Below are 25,128 nucleotides of genomic sequence, written 5' to 3'. Positions count from 1 at the left end.
ATCTGTATGTGCGATAGGTTGTTTGGATGGATATTGTCACTGCGATTTAATTGCCCCTCTTATTACCATGTAAAGTTTCGATCCATAATTTTTTCTTATTTAAAAATAACGTATTTTGACAAATTTTTTGTAGCAATATGAATTAAATGTGTTTGTGTTGTTAAACTGCTCCTCTGTTTGCCGATCTCCACTAGTGGTGTCAGGTGCGACAGTCCCGCCACATATTCAAATATGCTGACTCACGTGTGACCAACGTGAAAGTGCTAGTGCCTAACATCCAAAAAGCGTCTTTAATTAGGTAGGATATCTTGCTCAAGGTAACATTGTCAGAAGACATTGTTGGTTGTCTGTACGCAGTTTTCTTTTTCCAAAATACGCTCCAGCTCAATTATTATCTTTATTAAAAAAATAAACACTCGGCTCCTTATCGTAGCTTCGTTTCAAATGGAACTTTAGTGTTAGTGTGAAAACTTTTTTGACCGGAAGATATTTCAAAATCCACCAAAACAGAGGTGTCTTTTGAACGGGATTCTTATTGTTGCTGTGTTATTACTGTGTTAATAATGAAAGGTTGGCTATTTTCTCTGCACTGCTGAAATCATGAGTGCAACATTTAAGACCTACCTGGAGGTTTGGACTCTCTTTTAGCTTCAACTGTACTACAGCCTCCATTTCATGCCCTCAATCAATTCTCTACTATGAGGGAACAGGGAGGCGTTAAACATGGCTGCCATTGTTGTTTGGTTTAGGGTTCCGTACATTTTCTTTGATGTGGGGAAAAGTATCATGTGTTGCATGTTATAAATGAGCTGGATAAATTATTCTTAATGTGGCTACCCACATATTAAATAATGATTTATTACTTAAATTCACCTTTATGACCATAACCGCTAAAATCAGACCGTTATGGCTTATTGATATGGCATTCATATTCCTCAGTTTGTCCATAATATGATGCAATACCCATATTGTCTGTTTCCTTGGAAATCCATCTCGCAGCTGTACATGAGCACAACAATAAGACAACAGCACAAGTCATAAAGGGGCATTGGGGCCATACACATATAAAATGTACACATATAAACACCGTATGCAGTGCACATGCACCTGACACCACACGCACATACACACACACACACAGCGCCTTATTTCAGTCTATTCTTCCTCATTCTCTACAGTACTGTGCAAAAGTCTTAGCCAACTTTGATTTTTTTTAATGTAAATTTGCAATGGATGTGCAGGTCACAGCAACATTTGGTCTATACTCTGGGTGACAGGAGGTCGTTCATACTTTTTTGATCAGGACAATGACCAGACTACGATGCGTGACAATAGAATTTCATGAACGTTCTCCGATTTCAGTCGAGTGACACTCCGCTGGACTATAAACTGGCCTTCAGACTTTTGCACAGTATTTAGAATCTGTCTCTCTGAGTCTGGAGTCTGACTGAGACCCATATGCGAGATGGAGTCTTCAGAGTGTTCCGTATCCCGGGTAACGGCGGACATGTTGCTGTCCCCCCCAGGTGGAGAAGTCTCAGTCCCCCTCCTCGAAGTCGGACACCCCGTCCCCCTCCCGCCGCGAGGCCTTGACCCCCGGCCCCCCCGGGCCCCCTGGCCCCAGCACCTCCTGCCTGCGCCTCGCCAGCAAGCCCGCCTCCTCCACCGACCCCCTGGGTGAGGATTCAGACCTCCCCCCTCCTGTCCCCCTCCCTTAACCTGCCCCACCTCAACATTCATCTGCATCTAAAGTTAAACCCAGGCCACACCAAGAATTATAACTATAGCAATAACGATAACAATGTGAACTATAACTATAGCTATAATGATAACAATGTGCACTATAACTATAGCTATCACGATAACAATATGAAAGATAACTATAGCTATAACGATAACATTATGAACTATAACTGTAGCTATAATGATAACAATGTGAATGATAACTATAGCTATAAAGATAACAATGTGAATGCTAACTATAGCTATAATGATAACAACATGAACTATAGAGATATAACTATATCAATGTGAACTATAACTATAGCTATAACGACAACAATGTGAACTATAACTATAGCTATAACGATAACAATGTGAACTATAACTATAGCTATAACGATAACAATATGAACTATAACTATAGCTATAAAGATAACAATGTGAATGCTAACTATAGCTATAATGATAACAATATGAACTATATAGATATAATGATAACAATGTGAACGAAAGCTATAGCTATAACGATAACAATGTGAACTATAATTATAGCTATAACAATAACATTGTGCACTATAACTATAGCTATAAAGATAACAATGTGAACTATAGCTATAACGATAACAATATGAACTATAACTGTAGCTATAACGATAACAATTTGAATGATAACTATAGCTATAACAATAACAATATGAACTATAACTATAACGTTAACAATGTGAACTATAACTGTAGCTATAATGATAACAATGTGAACTATAACTATAGCTATAACGATAACAATGTGAATGATAATGTTCTATGTATCGTCTCTCGGCTATGTCATCTGCTACTTTTAATGTGACGCCTTATCAATCCGTTATAGTTGTTTTGTGGACATCCACTCCAATTTTTTAAAACGATATATTTATGTTTATCCTTATAGTTCTTAGGGTAGATGGGCCTTTACCGGTATTTAAATTTAAAGGCATATTTGACCGATAGGGCTGTTCTACGCTATGGATAATTTATGCCTTTTAGTTTGGACACAGTATACCCTTTTCCATCTCTATAATTTCCCCATATAGGTTTCTTTCTTTCTTTCTCTCTTCTTTCTTTCTGCCCCTCTATCTGATGTTTTTCCAAATGTACCAAATGCCAAGTGTACTTTATTGACAGTAGTAAATGTAGCGTTGCCTTGGAGAGATTTGCGGTGACTCTCTCCTTTCCCCCCCATCCCCCAGCCCTGCGCAGCCCCCTGTCCGTGCCCCCTGGCTCGTACCCGGCTCATTTCGGGGTGGTGTCCCACGCGGGCCTGAACGGGGAGCTGGCCAATCCCGGGGGCTTCGGGGGGGCCCTGACCCTGTCCCCCCAAATGAGTGGTGCCTCCAGCGCCTACACACGCAGCCCCATGGTGAGTGTGAGCCACTCAGGCCTGCACCTTACTTATGTTCTTTTTTATTCACTATCAATTCATTACGACTCTGTTCATTATGCTATTACCTGCTTCCCATGTTGTTAGCCCTGGGGTCCGAGGGGGTCACAGGCCTGGGTTCTTTGTAAAGCCGCTTGTGAAAATGTGAAAACCTGTATTGTAAAAAGTGCTTTACAAATAAAATTCACATCTAAAAACTATGAAACTAGCAAGCCTTGTCGCCTCATTCCCAGTCCCCTTATCATGACATTGAATTGTTATGAATTTAATTTAATTGCAATACCTTCTGAGTGCCATTTCTCTTTATCGTGTTTGTTGAGTAGACATTGTAAGCACTGCTTTATTTGCACTGAGTGTGATTGTTTTTCTAATGATGTGTGTGCGGGCTGCCCCTAGGTGGCGTATGAGTCCCGTTCCCATCTCAGGGCCCCGGGGCTGTCCTCCTCATTGCCTGGAGCCACAGGTGGAAAGCCGTGAGTTTCTTTTTATCCCGTACCACCAGAGAGCGTGAGTGGAAAACACACTCAGCGTACTGTACATTTTACATTTTATTCTTCCTTCTGTGCCACAAGCAAGCAGACTGTGACTGATTGAAGCTGCACTTTCAATCTGTCTCCTGTTACTAATCTGTGCCCGCAATCTGTACTAATGTTAATTGTGTCATTGATAATGTCAATGTTAGTACTCCAGTGTTAGTCAGTTCGAGTACTCCAGTGTTAGTCAGTGTTAGTACTCCTGTGTTAGTGTTAGTACTGCAGTGTTTGTGTTAGTTCCTGTGTTAATCAGTGATTGTGCTAATAATCCAGGGTTAGTCAGTATTAGTGGGAGTACTCCAGCGTTAATCAGTGTTAGTTAGTACTCCAGTGTCACTGTAATTTCTCCCATATCAGTGTTATTCCTCCAGTGTCAATGTTAATACCCTAGTGTCAGTGTTATGTCAGTGTCAGTGTTATTTCTGTGTCAGTATTGTTACTCCAGTGTCAGTGTTAATTCTCCAGTGTGTGTCATTTCCCCAGTGTCAGTGTTATAACTCCAGTGTCAGTGTTAATACTTCAGTGTCAGTGTTAATACTCCAGTGTCAGTGTTATTGTTCTAGTGTCAGTGTTAATACTCCAGTGTCAGTGTTAATATTCCAGTGTCAGTGTTAATATTCCAGTGTCAGTGTTATAACTCCAGTGTTAATTATTCAGTGTCAGTGTGATGTCCCCTGTGTCAGTGTTAATACTCCAGTGTCAGTACTCCAGTGTCAGTCTTAATACTCCAGTGTCAGTACTCCAGTGTCAGTCTTAATACTCCAGTGTCAGTACTCCAGTGTCAGTGCTAATACTCCAGTGTCAGTGTCATTGTCATTTCCCCAGTGTCAGTGTTAATACTCCAGTGTCAGTGTCAGTACTCCAGTGTCAGTGTTAATACTCCAGTGTCAGTGTCATTTCCCCAGTGTCAGTGTTAATACTCCAGTGTCAGTGTCAGTACTCCAGTGTCAGTGGTAATACTCCAGTGTCAGTGTTGTTGCTCTAGTGTTGAACCCCTCTCCCCTCCTGCAGGGCGTACTCCTTCCACGTGAGCGCAGACGGGCAGATGCAGCCGGTGCCCTTCCCCCCTGACGCCCTGCTGGGCCCGGGCATCCCGCGCCACGCCCGGCAGATCCACAGCCTGAGCCACGGAGAGGTGGTGTGCGCCGTCACCATCAGCGCCTCCACCCGCCACGTCTACACCGGCGGCAAGGGCTGCGTGAAGGTGTGGGACATCAGCCAGCCCGGCAGCAAGACCCCCATGGCCCAGCTGGACTGCCTGGTGAGAGAGAGCGCCCCAAACCACTACTGACTGAGTCCTAAACCGCTACTGACCCCTAATGAGTCACTGCCTGAGTCCTCAACCGCTACTGACCCCTAATGAGTCACTGCCTGAGTCATTGCCTGAGTCACCAACCACTACTGACCCCTAATGAGTCACTGCCTGAGTCACTGCCTGAGTCCTCAACCGCTACTGACCCCTAATGAGTCACTGCCTGAGTCCTCAACCGCTACTGACCCCTAATGAGTCACTGCCTGAGTCACTGCCTGAGTCCTCAACTGCTACTGACCCCTAATGAGTCACTGCCTGAGTCACTGCCTGAGTCCTCAACCGCTACTGACCCCTAATGAGTCACTGCCTGAGTCACTGCCTGAGTCCTCAACTGCTACTGACCCCTAATGAGTCACTTCCTGAGTCCTCAACCGCTACTGACCCATAATGAGTCACTGCCTGAGTCCTCAACCGCTACTGACCCATAATGAGTCACTGTCTGAGTCCTCAACTGCTTCTGACCCCTAATGAATCCCCACACTCAGTACATGTTCTGTTCTGTAATCTTACTTCACTGGTGTAAAATCCAGCTATGACCAGCTTGAAATGACCAGCTACCAGCTGATTCAAAATATAGCTTGATCTGGTCAAACCATGTTGAGTATGGAGCTGGTTGAACTGGTCAAATCAACTACCAGTGGTTTCAAAACCTCGCTTGAGCTGTTTTTTTCAGCAGGGTTGCGTCTTAATTTTGACATTGGCTTCAACTGGGAGAAAAAAAACTTCTGCAATAAGATTCTCTGACCAGCACTGGGGCTTTTTTTCTATGTTTCACTTGAATAAACAGTGGAATCCACTGAGATTTGGACCTGATGTTAGTTCAAATTACAGCTACCCTGTGCTAACACCCACAGCTGAGGTGTGTAAATGCTAAACAGTGTTGTCAGTGGTCTCAGGTGTAGGCTGTTTGTACATAAAACAGGAGTTTTTGCTGGAGGAGACCAGTCTCTCTGTCCTACTCTTGTTACCAGTTACATCACTCTCTGTGTTTCTGTGTTTCGGCCAATCAGAACAGAGACAACTACATCCGGTCGTGTAAGCTCCTCCCCGATGGGCGGACCCTGATCGTTGGAGGCGAGGCCAGCACGCTGTCCATCTGGGACCTGGCCACGCCCACGCCGCGCATTAAGGCGGAGCTAACGTCCTCGGCCCCCGCCTGCTACGCCCTCGCCATCAGCCCCGACAACAAGGTGTGCTTCTCCTGCTGCAGCGACGGCAACATCGTGGTGTGGGACCTGCACAACCAGACGCTGGTCAGGTGAGGAGGGAGGGAGGAGGGGAGAGGGAGAGGGGGGAGAGGGGAGGAGCGATACAACGGGGGGAGAGGGGAGCGTGTGACTGCAGCTCAGCAGGTGTTGTGGCCCCTGGCTCCCACAGGCAGTTCCAGGGCCACACGGACGGGGCCAGCTGCATCGACATCTCCAACGACGGGACCAAACTGTGGACGGGGGGGCTGGACAACACGGTGCGCTGCTGGGACCTGAGAGAGGGGAGACAGCTGCAGCAGCACGACTTCACCTCCCAGGTACAGGATACCATAGAGCTTACACACTAGACACCATAGAGTTTATACACAATAGACACCATAGAGCTTTATACACTAGATACCATAGAGCATTACACACTGGAGCCCACAGAGTTTAATATATTAGACACCATAGAGCTTACACACTAGACACCATAGAGTTTATACACTAGATACCATAGAGCCTTATACACTAGACACCATAGAGGTTATACACTAGAGCCCACAGAGTTTATACACTAGACAGCACAGAGTTTATACACTAGACACCACAGAGATTATACACGAGATACCGCAGAGTTTAATACACTAGACATCATAGAGCTTATACACTAGACACCAGAGTTTATACACAAGCGCCTTTATCCAAAGTGCTGTACAATTAAGACTCTAGACACTATATTGTGTTCATACATAGTGTTTGTGCATGCACCATAGAGTGTTCATACAGGGACATCTAGAGGGTTTACGCACCCCTCTTATCTACCCCCTCCCACCCTCTCTCTCCCCCTCCCTGCAGATCTTCTCTCTGGGGTACTGTCCCACAGGAGAGTGGCTGGCCGTGGGGATGGAGAGCAGTAACGTGGAGGTTCTGCACGTCTCCAAACCCGACAAGTACCAGCTGCACCTCCACGAGAGCTGTGTGCTCTCGCTCAAGTTCGCCTACTGCGGTGAGCTCACCGCTCTCTCTCCTGCTCCTGCCCTCCCATTGGACCACATTAGGCTATATGCAAATGAGCACAGCTCCCTGTTTCTTTATTGGTCGAACAGGAGAGCATGTCCCAGGTGGACCTGTATGTAACGACCATCAGCTTTGTAAATCGCTCTAGATATTCGGCTAAGTGCTGAAATGTAATGTAATGCAAAAATGGTTCTTCCTTTGCCACCATCTTAGCCCAGATTTCTACCTGAGCCAAACATATTTTGTAAGAAATAAGAAAATATTTCTGACTGTACTTCAGTTTGTGTGAGCAGAAGGCATGTGAACACTTGAATGAGAATGTTGCCAATTAGCATTGCTGATCTGGAATTAATAATGTTTGTGTGTGTGTGTGTGTGTGTGTGTTTCAGGCAAGTGGTTTGTGAGTACAGGGAAGGACAATCTGCTGAATGCATGGAGGACGCCTTATGGAGCCAGCATATTTCAGGTGAGGAGGGGAAATAGGGCTGTTTCTGTCTCTGGATTTTATGCTTAACTTCTGATCTTATTTAATTAGCATAAGACAAAAAACAAGCACACATCAAAAGAGGTTTATGAGAGGTGCTGGGTCACAGGAACAATTGAAAGTTTGAAAAGAAAGGACTCGCACACTCTCTTTTCCAAAAAAATAACGTGATTTTATTCAGCCGTGCAAATGGTTGATGTTTCGACCTCAGCGGTCTTCATCAGAACATTCGCTCATTTAATTAGCCCAATCAGTAGTAATTGGTATTTTAGCTACGTTCCTTGATAAGTTCATGAGTCACAGCTGAAGACTTTTCCTGTGTCTTCACATGAAAGGTCTTATTGTGGTCTAATGTACGCTTAAACCAGCTTTAGTGTATTCAGCGAATTAGCCAATTTGGCCAGTGTAACTGGTGACAATATAAACCTGCATGCACACACACACCGGTCCTGCAGGAATGGAATTGCCCAAACCTGCCTGCTTCGATGGTTGTAAAGTTGACATAGGGGTGGGACATTAGTTCCTTCTGTCTGGTGCAGGGGCAAGGGGGGGAAGATATTAGCTGGAACACAAGCAGGACACCACAGTCCAACTGTCTACAGGAATCTGCAGGAATTAAACCGGTTTTTAAAGGGTTAATTTGCATATAATAATTTGTCCCAGGTCTGGTGTAAGACACTGTTTGCATAGAGGTTGTCTGAATTTAGTTTACCGTCTACATTATACTAGTGTTCATCTAAAAGCCAAGGTCAACGAGGCAACAGGAGCTTAAAAGTGGCGCCTTTTTTTTAACGTCACTGATTATTATAACTAATTCAGCATAATGGTGTTGCTTTGTTAACCTTTTGTGCATTAACATGAACATCTTGAATAAAACAACTGGCGGTTTTGAAGTTCTCTAAGCTTTTATGGTAAAACAGGATGAAAACAATCCACTGTCTCTGTTATAATTACAGTGATTTAGGGAAGAGAGCAGAGTTAATGAAGCAATGGATGCAGTCAGGGGAAAATGAATTGGCTTCTGATTGGTTGGCTATTTGCTCAAAACATCCCAAAACAGATTGAAGACATGTTAACAGTTTTGAGATGAAGCTGTAGCCTCGTCTATGAATCAGCAGATCTTTATTTTTGTACAGCGCCATTTACAGGCAGATTTGTCAGAGAAAACTTCACAGTGGACATTTTTCTGAGGGAACAGAAATTATTCCCTTTCCCTTTAAAAGGACATCCATTTGAGCTCTCTGAAAATGGTGGAATGCAGAAAAGAATGAGCTACATAAATAAAATCATACACTGAAAAAAAAAAAACTCAATTAGTTTGGTCTTATATTTAGTCTTAAAATCATATTCTGTTACTTTTTTGCAAAATAAGACAGAAATGTTGCCAATGGGGAATTTCACTTGTCAAGCAAACTGTAACTTTAAACAGGCTAATATTTTATACCTTAGTTTATACATTTTAAGTCTCATTACAAGACAAAAACACAAAGTCTGTTAAGATGCATGAAAAGATCTCCTACTGGGCCCCACCACCCCACCGCTGGTCACAAGCCATTAGAGACCAACTTTATATTGTCTTCAACAGTGTTGCTTTACCCATTGGTACTGTCATCGCATTAAACAAATCTGGGAAGCGAAACGCCCCATAAACGAAGAATAACTCCACCCCTGCGTCTGATTGGATGACTTTCAGGAGAGGGCGGGGTTGTATGGGGAGAGCAGAGGGGGAGGGGGCAGGTTCCTAGCGCTAGCTGCTAGCGTGTGATCCGATCGCAGACTCGCTGTGCGCGGAAGACTCAGAGCCCACGTGCGCCGTGCCCCCTGGGGCCCCGCAGGCTGAGGGACTATCAGCTTTATCTCAAATGCCAGCTGCCTCTCCATCTCTATCTCTCCTTCTCTCCCTCTCTCCCCTCTCCATCTCTCTCCTTCTCCATCTCTCTGCCCTCTCCTTCTCTCCCCCTCTCCCCCCTCTCTGCCCTCTCCTTCTCTCCCTCTCTCCCCCCTCTCCATCTCTCCTTCTCTCCCCCTCTCCTTCACTCCCCCCCCTCCATCTCTCCGCCCTCTCTATCTCTCCCCCTCTCCTTCACTCCCCCCCCTCCATCTCTCCTTCTCTCCCCCCTCTCCATCTCTCTCCCCTCTCCATCTCTCCCCCTCTCCTTCACTCCCCCCCCTCTCCATCTCTCCCCCCTCTCTATCTCTCTCTCTCCCCCCTCCTTCTCTCCCCCCCGTCTGGTCTCAGAGTCCCATTCCCTCACCCCGCCCCCTTCCCCAACCTGTGAGCTTTCACTCGCCCCATCCCTGTCACTCTCCCCCCCCCCCTCCCGTCTTCCTCTGTGCCTATGAACACGGTCTTCTGTGATTGGCCTAGAGACCCGTGGACCCGCGCAGTATGTCTGGGGCAGTAGTCGCACGGAACGGGGGCAGGGGAACGCTGTAGGACAGCGCTGCTCAACTCCAGGCCCTGAGGACCGCCGTGTCTGCAGGTATCTGCTCCTACCGTGCGCTACACCACCTGATCTCACTCATTAGCGTATTATCTGAGCCAAGAAGGTAAAATAATGAGTGAAATCAGGCGGTGCGGCGCACGGGAGGCGCAGAGGACGGCCCGCAGGACGTGGGCTTGAGCAGCGCTGGCGTAGGATGACCAGGCCCGGGTCACGGAATCAGACTCCACAGCTGGAAGCCCGAAGGCTGGGAGACATGCAGTCACTAGTGGGGGAGGCAGGATCCGCTAAGCAAGCTGGATCTGTCAGGCCTGCTGTGGGAAATGCAGATTTACCCTGGGTTGCCGTGGTATTAGACATTCTGCTTCATGTTCGCCTGCGGTATCAGCCCTCCATGATCCATGATCTGTAGGAACGGGTGAAAATGTAGGGTGATATTTATCATGTTTTCTACTGTCAGTAAACACTTTCCTTTCTGTCTCTCCCTCCTTCCCATAAATTCTCCCTCACTCTCTTCCTCTCACTCACCCCCTTTACCTCTCTCCCTCTCTCCTTTTTCTCTCCCTCTCACTCCCTCTCACTCTCCCTCTCTCCTTTTCCCTCCCTCTCTCCCTCCCTCTCACTCTCTCCCTCTCTCCTTTTCCCTCCCTCTCTCCAGTCCAAGGAGTCCTCGTCGGTCCTGAGCTGTGACGTGTCTCCGGATGACAAGTACATCGTCACCGGCTCCGGGGACAAGAAGGCCACCGTGTACGAGGTGGTCTACTGAGGCCTGACCGGAGGGGGGGGGGGGACTCTCTCCGCTCCCTCTGCAGGGGGGGGGGGGAACCACGGCTCCTACAGCGTGTCATCCCCAGATCCCACTCCCCCCCCCCCCTTCCCTGAGGGACAGCCCCCCCCCCCCCAGGCCCCGAGGTGAAAGCAGTGGAGGGGGGGGGAGGGGGGGTGGTGGGGCGGGTAATTAGCGCAGTTTTCCCAACTAAGCGCTGGGAGGCCCCAGTGGAGTGGGGTGGGGGGGTGGGAGGAGGCATTTGGAGGGGGGGGGGGGGTGCCTGGGGGGGATCTGAGGCGAGGGAACACCAATACCAGACAATCGATTCATTAGTCAGTCAGTCAAACCGTAACCAGGCCAACGTAGACCGTGTTCCCCAGCGAGGGGTGTCAGCGTAGACCGAGCTGTGTAGCCCGTGCTAGCCCGCGTACAAACCGCACAGTCCCTACCAGAGAACCAGGGCCACACACCTTCCTCATCCAGTGAAATATCAACACAAACCCATTCCCTCATACGTATATCTATATCGTTTCAGGCAGCCGGAGCCTGCTTTTAATGAAAGGCAGAGCGGCTGGGAATCCCGGCCGGTTTCCCGCAGCGCTGAATGGAAACTCGGAACGTTCCCGTTTTAATTCCGACGCTTGCGGACCGTCATCGTTCTCCCGCTCCCCGATTGGGCCCCCGTGGCTCTTATTGGTGTTCCTTCTACACGATTGGAAGAACGTTAGCGGCGTGTCAGCATGTTCCCCGCGAAAAAACATAAATACGCGTTCCGTTCTTCCATGTTTTACCTGCGCCGCAAGAGATACAGTTATCACGCTGTTTTTGGTGGGTGGTTTTAATGGCTGGTAATTGTTGGAAAGCTAAAGTGGCACACAGCTGTTTGAAATAATCTAGTTAAGTTTCCATCAGCATAAATTTATATGGCCCTAGAATGTCCATTTATGAATTCATAAAACATCTGGCTTGTCTACTGGGAACAGGCCTTGTACACATAAACATTAAATTCAAATTTGCAAGTCCACAGTTTTGGAAGAATGGGAACGGGTCTTTATGTGGCTTGAAGTCAATGGAAACAGTTTGATTCATACACAAGTTACCCTTGCACATTGCCTTAAAAATGACTGGTATGAAGGTGTGGGGCTCTCTCAAATGCAATATTCCTCTCTTAATAGACAAAGCAATTTGGAAACACCTGTTTTCGTTGATATATTATGTGCAGCTAGAAGTTTCAGCAGTCTATTTTCCTCATCAAAACATTAGTGAGTATCATTGATACTGTGTTCACAAAATAATTGAAGTGCTTACACTAATGTGTTAATGTGTTGGCACTGCCCCTCAGATCAATACTGTCTGTGATATATTGGGGTTTAATCGGTCACAAACCCAATGGGTGTCTCTGAGGAACGTGTGAAGGAGAAAGAGCCCTTACGTGTGTCCAAAAACCACATGTGAACACCCAACATGTGAAGAGTACACATTAACTATTAGAAAAGAATCCCACTTGAAATCAATATTCAGTTTTTCCTCAATTTAGTCAATTCTCCATAACCAATATGAACGTCTTGCAGTATATATTCCATAAAATTAATAATGTTTTCCATAAAAAGGTTTTAATTCGAATTTTGAGTTAACCAGTGGGTGTGTGTCAATTTTCAGTTTCCCCTCCAATCACTATCCTTTAATGCAGTGGTGCATATTCTTCCCCCTCCTAATTTTACATCGGTCAAATGTACTCCCCGCCCCTTCAGTAATTGCCGCTGAAAGATTTGTTTCACTCTCGCATACGACAGACAGCGGGAGCTCATGCTGCTCTAAGTTCCTCCAAGTCTTTAAGATGAGAACAGAAAAGGCTGACCTGTGCCGTTTCAAGTCACATGAAAACTGTAGTTCACTTTTTTGACTATAAAAAAATTAGAACTACAATTTAGCACTGTGACGTGGAAATGTGAAGATGCAAATGGCTCAATGTGACATTTTCATTCATACGTGAAAATATCCAGTTCATGTGGCATTTTTTCAGATAAGCCTTCAATTATATTCATTTCTTTATCGCATCCAGCACTGAAACCCACAATGCACTGGTTCCTCATCCAACTCCCAAGCACTGAAACCTGTAGTTTTAGTAAATCAGCCTAAGATTTCCTTAGTTCCCAGTCCCATAAGCTTCCACTACATGAATCAAGAACGCCTTTGAAAATACTCATTGTTATCGAGTACACTTTTCCCAGTGCTGGAGTTTTCACCAAAATGTTATTAAGCAAAACATACAATCATATAAAAGATATAAACATTGTTCTGAATATCTGTGGAAATAATACTCGTGTTAAAACTGTCAATTAAAATGCAGGGATTTTCTAAAGGGTTGAAGTATTTCAGATAAAAATATTTGAATATTTGGTCTATGCGGGCAGTTGTCGGCATGGGAACCAAGGTTTCCCACTTCTTTGTCGGCCAGCAGAGGGTGGGGACGGTATTCACTGCAACACGAGTGGGACATCGCAAGAGTATGCTGACTGGAAAATGAGTGGCCTGTCTTGAGATGTATCCTCTGGGGGCCGCAGGCATAGCGCCCCCCCCCCCCCCCCAAATTTGAAAGAGGGCAGGAAAGGGGGAGGAGGGGAGGGGTAATCTGGTGATCACTTCTGTGACCTTTTTTAAAAAATAAAAAAAAAACAGAACTGATGACCGTACTCTGGCATTTGGAGAAATGTTTTTTTTATATCAGAAACGATTAGGATGTAGCGCAGCTTTTGGTGTTTTAGTTGTGTCTTGGCATTCTCCTGCCGGTCCTGTATGTTTGAGTAGTTAAGGACAGGGTATAATTGTTTTTGCTTTAAGACTATAGGACTTGTGATAAACGCCTGGCACCTTCACTGCCTGTTCTCAAACTGTGTTTCCCATCGCCCATGCCTGTGACCTCTCTACACGGTAAAAAATAAACTGTATAGCTCTTATTTAGGACTCTTTCAGAAGCCAAGGAACTTTAAAAAAAAATAAAGCACTGTTCTTCCTGTCGCATTTTCCATGTGTTGTACAACAAATACAAGTGATAATTAAAATTGGGTGTTGACCTTTTGAAATCCTTGACTTGACCTGCTCTTTTGTCTCAACAACACGTCAACAACATTGGATTACCACCTGGGAAATTCATTTTAAAAATGTTCTCAGGATTTAAACATAAAATGTAATCTTAAGATAATTTCCAAGAGCTTATTCTTGAATTATAAACATGGATATTTAGAATTTTAGCTCCCCCCCCCCCCAATTTTGCATAAGACATTAGCCTTTTAATATTTTGGTGATTTTTCCATGGAATTCAATTGTTCATTATAAATCTTAAAACATTTTCATTTTCAAGACTTTTTCAGAACAGACTTATCAGTTTTGCAGGATTTTCCACTGAAATCAACATTTCAGAAATGTCTACATTTTTATTCATGTTGTTCACTGTGTTGAATAAACATGAATTTGGGCATATTTTCATGTTTTGGATACAAGACCTATGAATTTTGCAGATTTTCCACTGAAAATCTATTTCTCATCATGAATGTCTTCAAGCACATTTTCATAAATTTCTTTCACGATGGTTACTGAATAAATAGGATTTCCTATCTGTCTGGATAAAAATAAATACATATTTAAATGTTCTGCATTTCATGTCTGGGATGCAAGATTACAGTTCCATGAATTTGGCATAAATTTCTCTAATGTCTTTGAACACATTCGTTTCTTTCACCATGGTTGTAGAACAAACATGATTTCCCATCTAAGAAAAATTACATATTTCATTTTTTTACATTTACATTATTTCTCCAAAATAAAAGTCTGAAAATACAATTTTAAATCATTCCACCATCAACATTAGCTTATCAGTCAACAAACGTGTAAAAGGCAAGAGGCCAACACTTGACACCACACCAGAAAACCATATAAAATAGTTTATTGGTCTCATCACATCACCTACAGCTATTCTCCCCACCCCCCCACCACACCCTTCCACAGAACCTCCCTCCCTCTCTTCCACCCCCCCCCCCCCTCCCCTCCCCAAATAAAACCAGTACAGCCACCAACCCCCCCGCTTGTCCAGGACCCCAGGAAGCCAGAGCTGGTCAGGAAGCCTTTTCTGGGGCCCCGCGGGAGAGACGAACACCGGAGCGCTCCAGTCCGACTGCAGACCAGGACTGGTCACTCACCAGTGGACGCTCAGAACCCCCTTCACTTCCGCTGTTGTTTATTTAGACCCCAGTGTCTGCCGCAGCTGCAGCACCTGTTCTTCCTGGGGTCCGTTAAGAGTTCACCGAGTCTTTGAAACGTTAAAACGACAGGGTTCCAGAGATCACAGTAGCTTTTTTTTCTTTTCTTTTTTTTTGTTTTTTTTTTGTTTAATACAGACTTTTTTTTCTTGTTCTTTTCTGCTTTTTTTTTTTCAAACAAGGAGGGAAAAACAGCCAGGTCGTTTTGTAAGAACAGAAGATGGCGCGCCTCGATAGCTGCGTGAGACGCTGGCGCTCCGCCCACGCCGAGCAGCGGTTATCTGCGCACGAGGGCTGTGCGGGAGGACGGCGCCCGAGGAGGCCTTCTTCTTCTCCTCCTTTTCACTCGGAGCGGCTCGACGCGGCGCCGAGACGAAGCCGACGGGCGACAGACGCGTTTCCCCCCTCGAGACCGGGCCCCCCGCCGTCTCCCTGGAGACGCGCGTTTCCCGCGGGCGGCTCGAGGAACGCAGCCCGCGGCAACGTCGCGTTTTCCCAGAACGCCGAAGGAGACCGCCGCGGTAAAGGGGGCTTTATTACACAGCGGGGAGGTCGTGTTATCACGCCGCCCTGTCTGTCTGCAAACGGGAGCGGAGAGAGCTAACTGCAAACGAACATGAGACGCGACGGTAACACGGCAGGCGTTGGACAGAAGGAATACGTTTTTGACTTCAGCGCTGCTGACACTTAGGTAGCGGAGGTAATGCAGTCTTACAGTCCGGCTCTGGTTCTGGCTGACTCGCAGGCAGCGTTTGGTTTGGGAATGACCCGGGTTCCGTACGTTCTGACACAAAACAAAGGAGAGAGATCTGAAGTGGATTCGCCGGAGCTGCGGGCTTGCCCAATGGTCCGTGAACAGTCCCGTGACGACGGTTTGTTTGCGATGGTTCATTATCCGGCGGGTTTACATAATCACATCGGAGCCCAACGAGGTCCCCTGAATACTGCTCTCCGTAATCCGCCACGCAACCAGCCTCGCATCGCAGGGACATGCACGGAAAGGGCTCCCAATGGAGCAGGGTCCCATCATGGAGCAGGATCCCATCATGGAGCAGGGGTCCCATCATGGAGCAGGGTCCCATCCTGGAGCAGGGTCCCATCCTGGAGCAGGGTCCCATCATGGAGCTGGGGTCCCATCATGGAGCAGGATCCCATCCAATCCCCCATCCACCCAACCCCCCCCCCTCCCCTGTCCCCAAAGTCACCTGACACAGGAACCAGTCTCTTTTCCTGCGAGGAAACCAAAAGCTAGAAAACAAGCTTCTTCGTTTGCTAACCGGTTTCCTTTACTCTACAGAGGTTTTATTTCATTAAAAATTCATTTCTTTTTCATTTTCATTTTTTATATTTTTCTTTTCTATTGTTTATATTTATTTATTTATTTATTTATTTTGACGTCTTTGGCGGGATCCTTATTTTCTTTGCCTGTGTTCTTGGAGCAGCAAAGAGGTAAAAACTCCCAAGAATCCATCTTGCCGTCACATCCACCCTGTACTAAAAGTAACAAAAAAAACAAACAAAAAAAATAGGTAGGTGTCACAGTCTCCGCCCCTCCAATGTCACACCCAATCCAGTCACTGGTCCACGGCAGGGGGCGTGGCCCGGGCCATTGCGTCGTCCAATTGGCCGCCTCAGTAGATGACCTCGTACAACGGTGGCCTTCTTGTCGCCCGAGCCGGTGACGATGAACTGGTCGTCGGGGGAGATGTCGCAGCTGAGCACCGAGGAAGAACTCCTTGGACTGGGGACGAAGAGGAGAGAGGAAACCGGTCAGGTGGGACACTCAGTCAAGCCGCCATCTTGGGTAGAAAGAGGGCGCTCCAAACTTCAAGACCGGCGGTTTCCAACCCTGGTCCTGGAGAGCTATTGGGTCTGCTGGTTTTCATTGCCTACTCTGCACTTAATGAATCGATTACAGCAGCTGATTACAGTTAATTCACCTCACCTGGTCTCAACAGGGTGTGGATATTAAGGTGAAAACAAACACCAGCAGACCAAATTGCTCTCAGGAACAGGGTTTGAGACTCCTGTCCTCGACTTGGTGAGAGATCTGTCTCGTGTCACTTATCTATTCTGGTCAGTTAAACCATTACACATTTTAGTGACATCACTGTACATTTATACTATATATACTATTCCTGTTTACCTGATGTGACCTTCGCTTAACTGAGTTACAGTGCTTCCAAGCGAATTCTATTCAGACTTCTATTCATAATGTTCATTGATCATTTGAATCATTTATCATAATCAAGTCTTTGCAAGCAGTACTGCGCAAAACACTGATGTATTAGTACCAATTGTAAGAAATGCCTAGTATTGCTGCTAGGCATGAATCGATACACAGCCCAAAATACCATTTCAAAACAAAATATGTTGAATGATATTAAAAACACAACCCTTAACTCAAGTCTTTTTATTTACTGAACATATAAATATAAATCTGAATCTCCTCCGTATATAAAATATATTATACATAAAACATGAATAAAATAGTTTATTTTACAGTAAGGCGATGCAGACATTTCAGTAGGTATACATAAATCACACACATTTTGTCATCTCCTTTTCCTGAATTAACATCCAAGTTTAACAATTATCAGAGTTTAATATGCGCACCACAATAATGTAGGCTACAAATTCAAGCATAGTGTTCAGAAGACACTTTAATTCTCAAAAATTCTTGCACTGCAAGAATTCTTTCCCCATCGGCAAATCTTGAAATTAGTCAAATTCTCACCTCACTGGCAATATTTTTGTCTTATTTAGCAAAAAAGTAATCAGTAAAATGAGAATTAAAATCCTTGATAAGACACTTATTTTTTTGGTTTTTACAGTGTGTGGTCCTCATACTTTGCAGATTTTGTATCCTGAAATTCAAATCAAAGACTTGACTCCCATAAAAAAGCAAGATACACATAAAAAGGAAAGCCTTTTTGCTAGAAACGATGCTAACGGGGAGTAAAGATTCACTGGGAGTAAAGATTCACTGGGAGTGAAGGTTCACTGGAAGTGAAGGTTCACTGGGAGTGAAGATTCACTGGGAGTGAAGATTCACTGGGAGTGATGGTTCACTGGAAGTGAAGGTTCATTGGGATAAAGATTCACTGGGAGTAAAGATTCACTGGGATAAAGATTCACTGGGATAAAGATTCACTGGGAGTAAAGATTCACTGGGAGTAAAGGTTTACCTGGAATATACTGGAGCCGTAGGGGGTCCGCCAGGCGTTCAGCAGGTTATCTTTCCCTGTGCTCACAAACCATTTACCTGCAGACCCACAGAGAGAAGGGGGGTGGGGGAGAGTCAGAGGAGAGAAGATGCAGTCTGTCAGAGTAGGGACTCGCATCTGTGTGATTTTGTGTGTGCATACATGTGTTTGTGTGTGCAAGAGTGTGAGTGTATGCATGTGTGTGCTTGCGTGTATGGGCACACACAATGTCAAGAATGTCTTTGGGGACAGTCAAACACATATACACGCATATACACACATGCAGGCACTCTAAACACAGACAATCACAGGAAAGAGTTCATGTCAGCAGGGGCATTCTCTGAGGAAGTACAGTAACGTATGTTTGTATGTGATCCTGTTTCTGCCTGAACATGCTATACTGTTCGACCAATAAAGAAACAGGGAGCTGTGCTCATTTGCATATAGCCTAAAGTGGTCCAATGGGAGGGCAGGAGCAGGAGAGAGAGCGGTGAGCTCACCGCAGTAGGCGAACTTGAGCGAGAGCACACAGCTCTCGTGGAGGTGCAGCTGGTACTTGTCGGGTTTGGAGACGTGCAGAACCTCCACGTTACTGCTCTCCATCCCCACGGCCAGCCACTCTCCTGTGGGACAGTACCCCAGAGAGAAGATCTGCAGGGAGGGGGAGAGGGCGGGAGGGGGAGGGAGACGAGAGGAAGGGGGTAGAGAGAGAGAGCAAGAGAGTGAGGGAGAGGGGGAAAGAGGGAGGGGGAGAGAGAGAGAGGAGGGAGGGAGGAAGGGAGAGGGGAGGGAGGGGGGCAGGGAGAATGAGAGAGGGAGGAGAGAGGGAGGGGGGCAGAGAGAGAGAGAGAGAGAGAGGGTGAGGGAAGGAGAGTGGGAGGAAGGGGGGGGAGAGAGGGGGAATGAGAGAGAAAGGAGGGACAAAGGAAGGGAGGCAGAGAGAGAAGGAGGAGAGAGAGAGAGAGATTACTTGTTTGCCTGGATCTGAGAGCACATGAACAGTGTGTGGGCCAGGACTGTGAGGGGGAAATGGAGCACTATGAAAACCTGACAGATTTAATACATTACCACTCTACCTTGCACAAAATGACAGATCATAATACTCTGTGTTCTCTCCGACTCACTAATATACCTGATTACACTGTCAAATTGTGTTCATTCTCATTTTAATTAATCACAATCAATTCTAACGATGATTATCTGACTCAGAGGTACCCCACTGTGTCCCAGTACACACACTCTGCAGTGTATAAACATTCTATGGTGTCCGTTTATAAACATTCTAATGTATGAAAATTGCTGTCCCTATATGGTGCCCTGGTATAAACACAGTGCAAACACTATGATGTGAACGCTCTATGGTGTCTGAACAATTAATAATTTAATTTAATTAAACATTCTGTATAAACGTTCTATGGCCTTCTAGTCTATTATATTGGCTAACAGTTTTTCCTTTTGACTTTATCATTGAAATAGAACTGTAAACAAGCATTAGAAGTCATAACCTTTGTATATCTTTATCTATCACTAAGATTGCGAGATTTGTCCTACCAATTTTATAAACATTGTAGTGTCATTAGTTAAACTCTGTGGTGTCCACTGTGTTAAACTCTGGTGTCAAGTGTATTAAACTCTGTGGTGTCTAGTGTATAAACTCTATGGTGTCTAGTGTGTAAGCTCTATGGTGTCTAGTGTGTGGGCTCTATGGTGTCTAATGTATTAAACTCTGGGCTCCAGTGTGTAATGCTCTATGGTATCTAGTGTATAAAGCTCTATGGTATCTAGTGTATAAACTCTGGTGTCTAGTGTTTAAGCTCTATGGTGTCTAATGTATTAACCTCTGTGGGCTCCAGTGTGTAATGCTCTATGGTATCTAGTGTATAAAGCTCTATGGTGTCTATTGTGTATAAACTCTATGGTGTCTAGTGTGTAAGCTCTATGGTATCTAATGTATTAACCTCTGTGGGCTCCAGTGTGTAATGCTCTATGGTATCTAGTGTATAAAGCTCTATGGTATCTAGTGTATAAACTCTATGGTGTCTAGTGTGTAAGCTCTATGGTATCCTGTACCTGGGAGGTGAAGTCGTGCTGCTGCAGCTGTCTCCCCTCTCTCAGGTCCCAGCAGCGCACCGTGTTGTCCAGCCCCCCCGTCCACAGTTTGGTCCCGTCGTTGGAGATGTCGATGCAGCTGGCCCCGTCCGTGTGGCCCTGGAACTGCCTGTGGGAGCCAGGGGCCACAACATCTGCTGAGCTGCAGTCACACGCTCCCCTCTCCTCCCTCCCTCCCTCCCCACCTCCTCTCCTCTCCCCTCCCTCCCCCACTCCCTCCCCCACTCCCTCCTCCCCTCCTCCCCTCTCCCCTCCTCCCCTCCTCCCCTCTCCCCTCCTCCCCTCCTCCCCTCCTCCCCTCCTCCCCTCCTCCCCTCTTCCCTCTCCTCTCCCCCCCTCCATCCCTCCTCACCTGACCAGCGTCTGGTTGTGCAGGTCCCACACCACGATGTTGCCGTCGCTGCAGCAGGAGAAGCACACCTTGTTGTCGGGGCTGATGGCGAGGGCGTAGCAGGCGGGGGCCGAGGACGTTAGCTCCGCCTTAATGCGCGGCGTGGGCGTGGCCAGGTCCCAGATGGACAGCGTGCTGGCCTCGCCTCCCACGATCAGGGTCCGCCCATCGGGGAGGAGCTTACACGACCGGATGTAGTTGTCTCTGTTCTGATTGGCCGAAAACACAGAAACACAGAGAGTGATGTAACTGGTAACAAGAGTAGGACAGAGAGACTGGTCTCCTCCAGTAAAAGCTCCTGTTTTATGTACAAACAGCCTACACCTGAGACCACTGACAACACTGTTTAGCATTTACACACCTCAGCTGTGGGTGTTAGCACAGGGTAGCTGTAATTTGAACTGGACTAACATCAGGTCCAAATCTCAGTGGATTCCACTGTTTATTCAAGTGAAACATAGAAAAAAAAGCCCCAGTGCTGGTCAGAGAATCTTACTACAGAAGTTTTTTTTCTCCCAGCTGAAGCCAATGTCAAAATTAAGACGCAACCCTGCTGAAAAAAACAGCTCAAGCGAGGTTTTGAAACCGCTGGTAGTTGATTTGACCAGTTCAACCAGCTCCATACTCAACATGGTTTGACCAGATCAAGCTATATTTTGAATCAGCTGGTAGCTGGTCATTTCAAGCTGGTCATAGCTGGATTTTACACCAGTGAAGTAAGATTACAGAACAGAACATGTACTGAGTGTGGGGATTCATTAGGGGTCAGAAGCAGTTGAGGACTCAGGCAGTGACTCATTAGGGGTCAGTAGCAGTTGAGGACTCAGGCAGTGACTCATTAGGGGTCAGTAGCGGTTGAGGACTCAGGCAGTGACTCATTAGGGGTCAGTAGCGGTTGAGGACTCAGACAGTGACTCAGGCAGTGACTCATTAGGGGTCAGTAGCGGTTTAGGACTCAGTCAGTAGTGGTTTGGGGTGCTCTCTCTCACCAGGCAGTCCAGCTGGGCCATGGGGGTCTTGCTGCCGGGCTGGCTGATGTCCCACACCTTCACGCAGCCCTTGCCGCCGGTGTAGACGTGGCGGGTGGAGGCGCTGATGGTGACGGCGCACACCACCTCTCCGTGGCTCAGGCTGTGGATCTGCCGGGCGTGGCGCGGGATGCCCGGGCCCAGCAGGGCGTCAGGGGGGAAGGGCACCGGCTGCATCTGCCCGTCTGCGCTCACGTGGAAGGAGTACGCCCTGCAGGAGGGGAGAGGGGTTCAACACTAGAGCAACAACACTGACACTGGAGTATTAACACTGACACTGGAGTACTGACACTGACACTGGAGTATTAACACTGACACTGGGGAAATGACACTGACACTGGAGTATTAACACTGACACTGGGGAAATGACACTGACACTGGAGTATTAACACTGACACTGGAGTATTAACACTGACACTGGAGTACTGACACTGGAGTATTAACACTGACACTGGGGAAATCACACTAACACTGAATAATTAACACTGGAGTTATAACACTGACACTGGAATATTAACACTGACACTGGAGTACTGACACAGAAATTAACAGACACTAGATAAATAACACTGACACTGGAGTACTGACACTGGAGTATTAACACTGACACTGGAGTACTGACACAGAAATAACACTGACACTGGGGAAATGACACTGGAGTATTGACACTGGAGTATTAGCATTGACTAACGCTGTGGTACTGACACTAACACTGGAGTAGTGTTTCTGAAAATGAACATTAACATTGGAAGTCTTGTGTCCCTGGACAGACGGACGGACGGACGGACGGACAGACAGACAGACAGACAGATGGACGGATGAAGAGCAGGACTCACGGCTTCCCTGAGGCAGCAGACTGCAGGCTGGCGGGGAGGCCCGGGACCCTCATGTGGGGGTGAGGCGACTCATAGCCCACCTGTCAGCAGGGGAAGGGGGACACAGGTGTGTCACAAACCTGTGACACACTGCCACTACCTGCACATCACAGCTCCTACACTACCTGCACAATACAGCCCCTACACTACCTGCACAATACAGCCCCTACACTACCTGCACAATACAGCCCCTACACTACCTGCACAATACAGCCCCTACACTACCTGCACAATACAGCCCCTACACTACCTGCACAATACAGCCCCTCCTCTACCTGCACAATACAGCCCCTACACTACCTGCACATTACAGCCCCTCCTCAGTGTGTTTGTGACCACAAAATATTCCTGCTCTTGTGAAAGGCAACAAACAACAATGAACAAATCTGGAATTGGAATTTAAGCAGACAAGCTGAAGACGCAACAAATAAGACATGAGGTTAGCTTCCCCCTCCCCTCCTCCCTCTGCTACCCTACCCCCCTCCTCTTCTCCTGCACACACAAAGACCCACACCGCACCCCCCACGCACAATGATGCGAGTTTTTCCTGATTAATCAGGGAATAACTGATTTTCAGACCGCAAAATACCTTCAGACTTAATGCAGAACATTCTCTCCCAGTATCAACTGCCAGAGAGCAGAGGCTTATGGTGTGTATACGTCAGTGTGTATGCGTATGTGTGTGTGTGTGTGTATGTACAGCAGTACCCATACTGACTGAGGTTACAGTCTTCAGTATTTAGCGTAAAACCAGTCCCCTGCTCCATACCCTCACCCTCACCCTCACCACCCCCCCCCCCCCCCCCCCCCCTCACTGCCTGAGCCCCCCCCCCTCTTACCACGGGGGATCGTCCGTATCCCGCGGCAGCAGCTGCAGCGGCCGCCGCCCCGTTGATCTGGGGCGAGACGAGGTGCAGCCCCGCCCCGTACCCCGCCGCCCCGCCCAGGTCCCCGTTCACCCCGGGAGGGGGCAGCCCAAACGCACCCGGGGGGTACGCACCCTGCACCGCCAACGGGTTCCTCAGGCCCAGAGCTGGAGAGAGAGAGAGAGAGAGAGAGAGAGAGAGAGAGAGAGAGAGAGAGAGAGAGGAGGGGGAGAGAGAGAGAGAGAGAGAGAGAGAGAGAGGGAGGGAGGGAGAGGGGGAGAGAGAGAGACAGACAGAGAGAGAGAGACAGAGAGAGAGAGAGAGAGAGAGAGAGAGGGGGGGGGGAGAGAGGGAGGGGGAAAGGGATGGCAGGAGATAGGGAGGAAGATAGGACAGGAGAGAGAGAGGGGGCAGGAGGGATAGGGGAAAGAGGGCAGGAGAGAGAGGGAGGGGGGGAGAAGGGGGGAGGGAGAGAGTGTGAGGGGAGGAGAGAGAGGGGGAAAGTAGGGGGGAGAGAGAGATGTTTGGGAACAGAGAGAGGAGGCCAGACAAGCAGAGGAGGAGAGAGAGAAAAACACTTCACTTTTTGCTTTTAAAACCCTGTATTATTCCTTCATTACATCTGGGCAGGATTCCTGCAGGTCACTTCCACAGTGATCCACAGCCAAAAAAATAAAATAAAAATCTATAAAATGGGGAAGAAAACAGGATGAACAAACAAATATAAGAAACCAAAAACCACAAACAGGAAATCAGTCGAGGTACTTTCTATAAACATAAAGAAAAGCAGGGCAGTAGATAAATATTGGGGTGAACACGGAATGTTACAGAAACATTAAAAAGGCAAACAACTGTAGAATAAAAGAAAGTTCTCTTGAAGAAAAACGAACAAAGCAAAAAACGCACTTCAATGACAATAACCGTCACCACTGAACGACGCGGGCCAAATTCTGAACATTTCTCTCCAGCTGCATAATCAAAAGTCCTGTCGCGACACGAGAAGAGATCGGTAATACGTTCCGCAAGCATCTTCCCTACCCCCATGCAGACCAGCAGTTACTCAAACTAAAGACAGGATATTTCAGTTGTGGCCTCAGTTTGCCCTGATCGCTGTCCCAGTTCAACAGGAAGAGCAGCGGATGCAGCGAGGAATACCAATAAACACGAGGATCAAAGCTGAACCGCCTGCTCCATCTGTGAAAAGAGTCACGTTTCAAACGGCGGCAGCTGGGGAAGCCGGCTATTTCTTCCAAGAGCCGCACTGCCCCCTTGTGGCCGAATCGTCGAATTGCAAGTCGCTTGGGAATTCGAGGGGCAGCAGTGCGTGGAAACGGCTGTAAAAAGGAATAGAAACGGCTTTTCCAAAGGAATCCACCGAAAGGACGCACGTATTCTGCACTGTACGCTGGTGAGACTTGGGTGAAATACGCATTTGAAATACTTACGGTTGAAATAATACGGTTTTAAGACTCACGTGCAAAACACACCTCCTTATCATGGAAAAAAAAC

At 46.9% G+C, this 25,128-nt stretch overlaps 2 protein-coding genes across 5 annotated transcripts in view; one reads left to right on the top strand and one right to left on the bottom strand.

The window, feature by feature from the left end:
* The window catches only part of tle2b (TLE family member 2, transcriptional corepressor b), a 60,158-nt gene extending 49,251 nt beyond the window's left edge, over nucleotides 1–10,907 (top strand). For all 4 annotated transcript variants that reach the window (XM_061237907.1, XM_061237905.1, XM_061237909.1 and 1 more), the window contains exons 12-20: nucleotides 1,527–1,677; nucleotides 2,949–3,118; nucleotides 3,536–3,612; nucleotides 4,684–4,933; nucleotides 5,995–6,242; nucleotides 6,362–6,509; nucleotides 7,030–7,180; nucleotides 7,581–7,657; nucleotides 10,778–10,907. In XM_061237907.1, the coding sequence (XP_061093891.1) occupies nucleotides 1,527–1,677; nucleotides 2,949–3,118; nucleotides 3,536–3,612; nucleotides 4,684–4,933; nucleotides 5,995–6,242; nucleotides 6,362–6,509; nucleotides 7,030–7,180; nucleotides 7,581–7,657; nucleotides 10,778–10,885 (1,380 nt within the window). In that variant the 3' untranslated portion in view covers nucleotides 10,886–10,907. The remainder of the gene's footprint in view (nucleotides 1–1,526; nucleotides 1,678–2,948; nucleotides 3,119–3,535; nucleotides 3,613–4,683; nucleotides 4,934–5,994; nucleotides 6,243–6,361; nucleotides 6,510–7,029; nucleotides 7,181–7,580; nucleotides 7,658–10,777) is intronic.
* A 5,436-nt stretch (nucleotides 10,908–16,343) lies between these two features.
* The window catches only part of tle2a (TLE family member 2, transcriptional corepressor a), a 48,722-nt gene continuing 39,937 nt past the window's right edge, over nucleotides 16,344–25,128 (bottom strand). Inside the window, 9 exon segments of the mRNA XM_061237910.1 lie at nucleotides 16,344–16,793; nucleotides 16,795–16,879; nucleotides 18,316–18,409; nucleotides 18,851–19,001; nucleotides 20,421–20,568; nucleotides 20,812–21,059; nucleotides 21,840–22,089; nucleotides 22,715–22,794; nucleotides 23,593–23,786. Coding sequence (XP_061093894.1) covers nucleotides 16,776–16,793; nucleotides 16,795–16,879; nucleotides 18,316–18,409; nucleotides 18,851–19,001; nucleotides 20,421–20,568; nucleotides 20,812–21,059; nucleotides 21,840–22,089; nucleotides 22,715–22,794; nucleotides 23,593–23,786 — 1,268 coding nt within the window. The 3' untranslated portion in view covers nucleotides 16,344–16,775.

Source organism: Conger conger, chromosome 4, assembly GCF_963514075.1.
Source record: "Conger conger chromosome 4, fConCon1.1, whole genome shotgun sequence".
In the NCBI taxonomy this organism is placed as follows: domain Eukaryota; kingdom Metazoa; phylum Chordata; class Actinopteri; order Anguilliformes; family Congridae; genus Conger; species Conger conger.
This window is presented reverse-complemented; position numbering and strand designations above follow the sequence as displayed.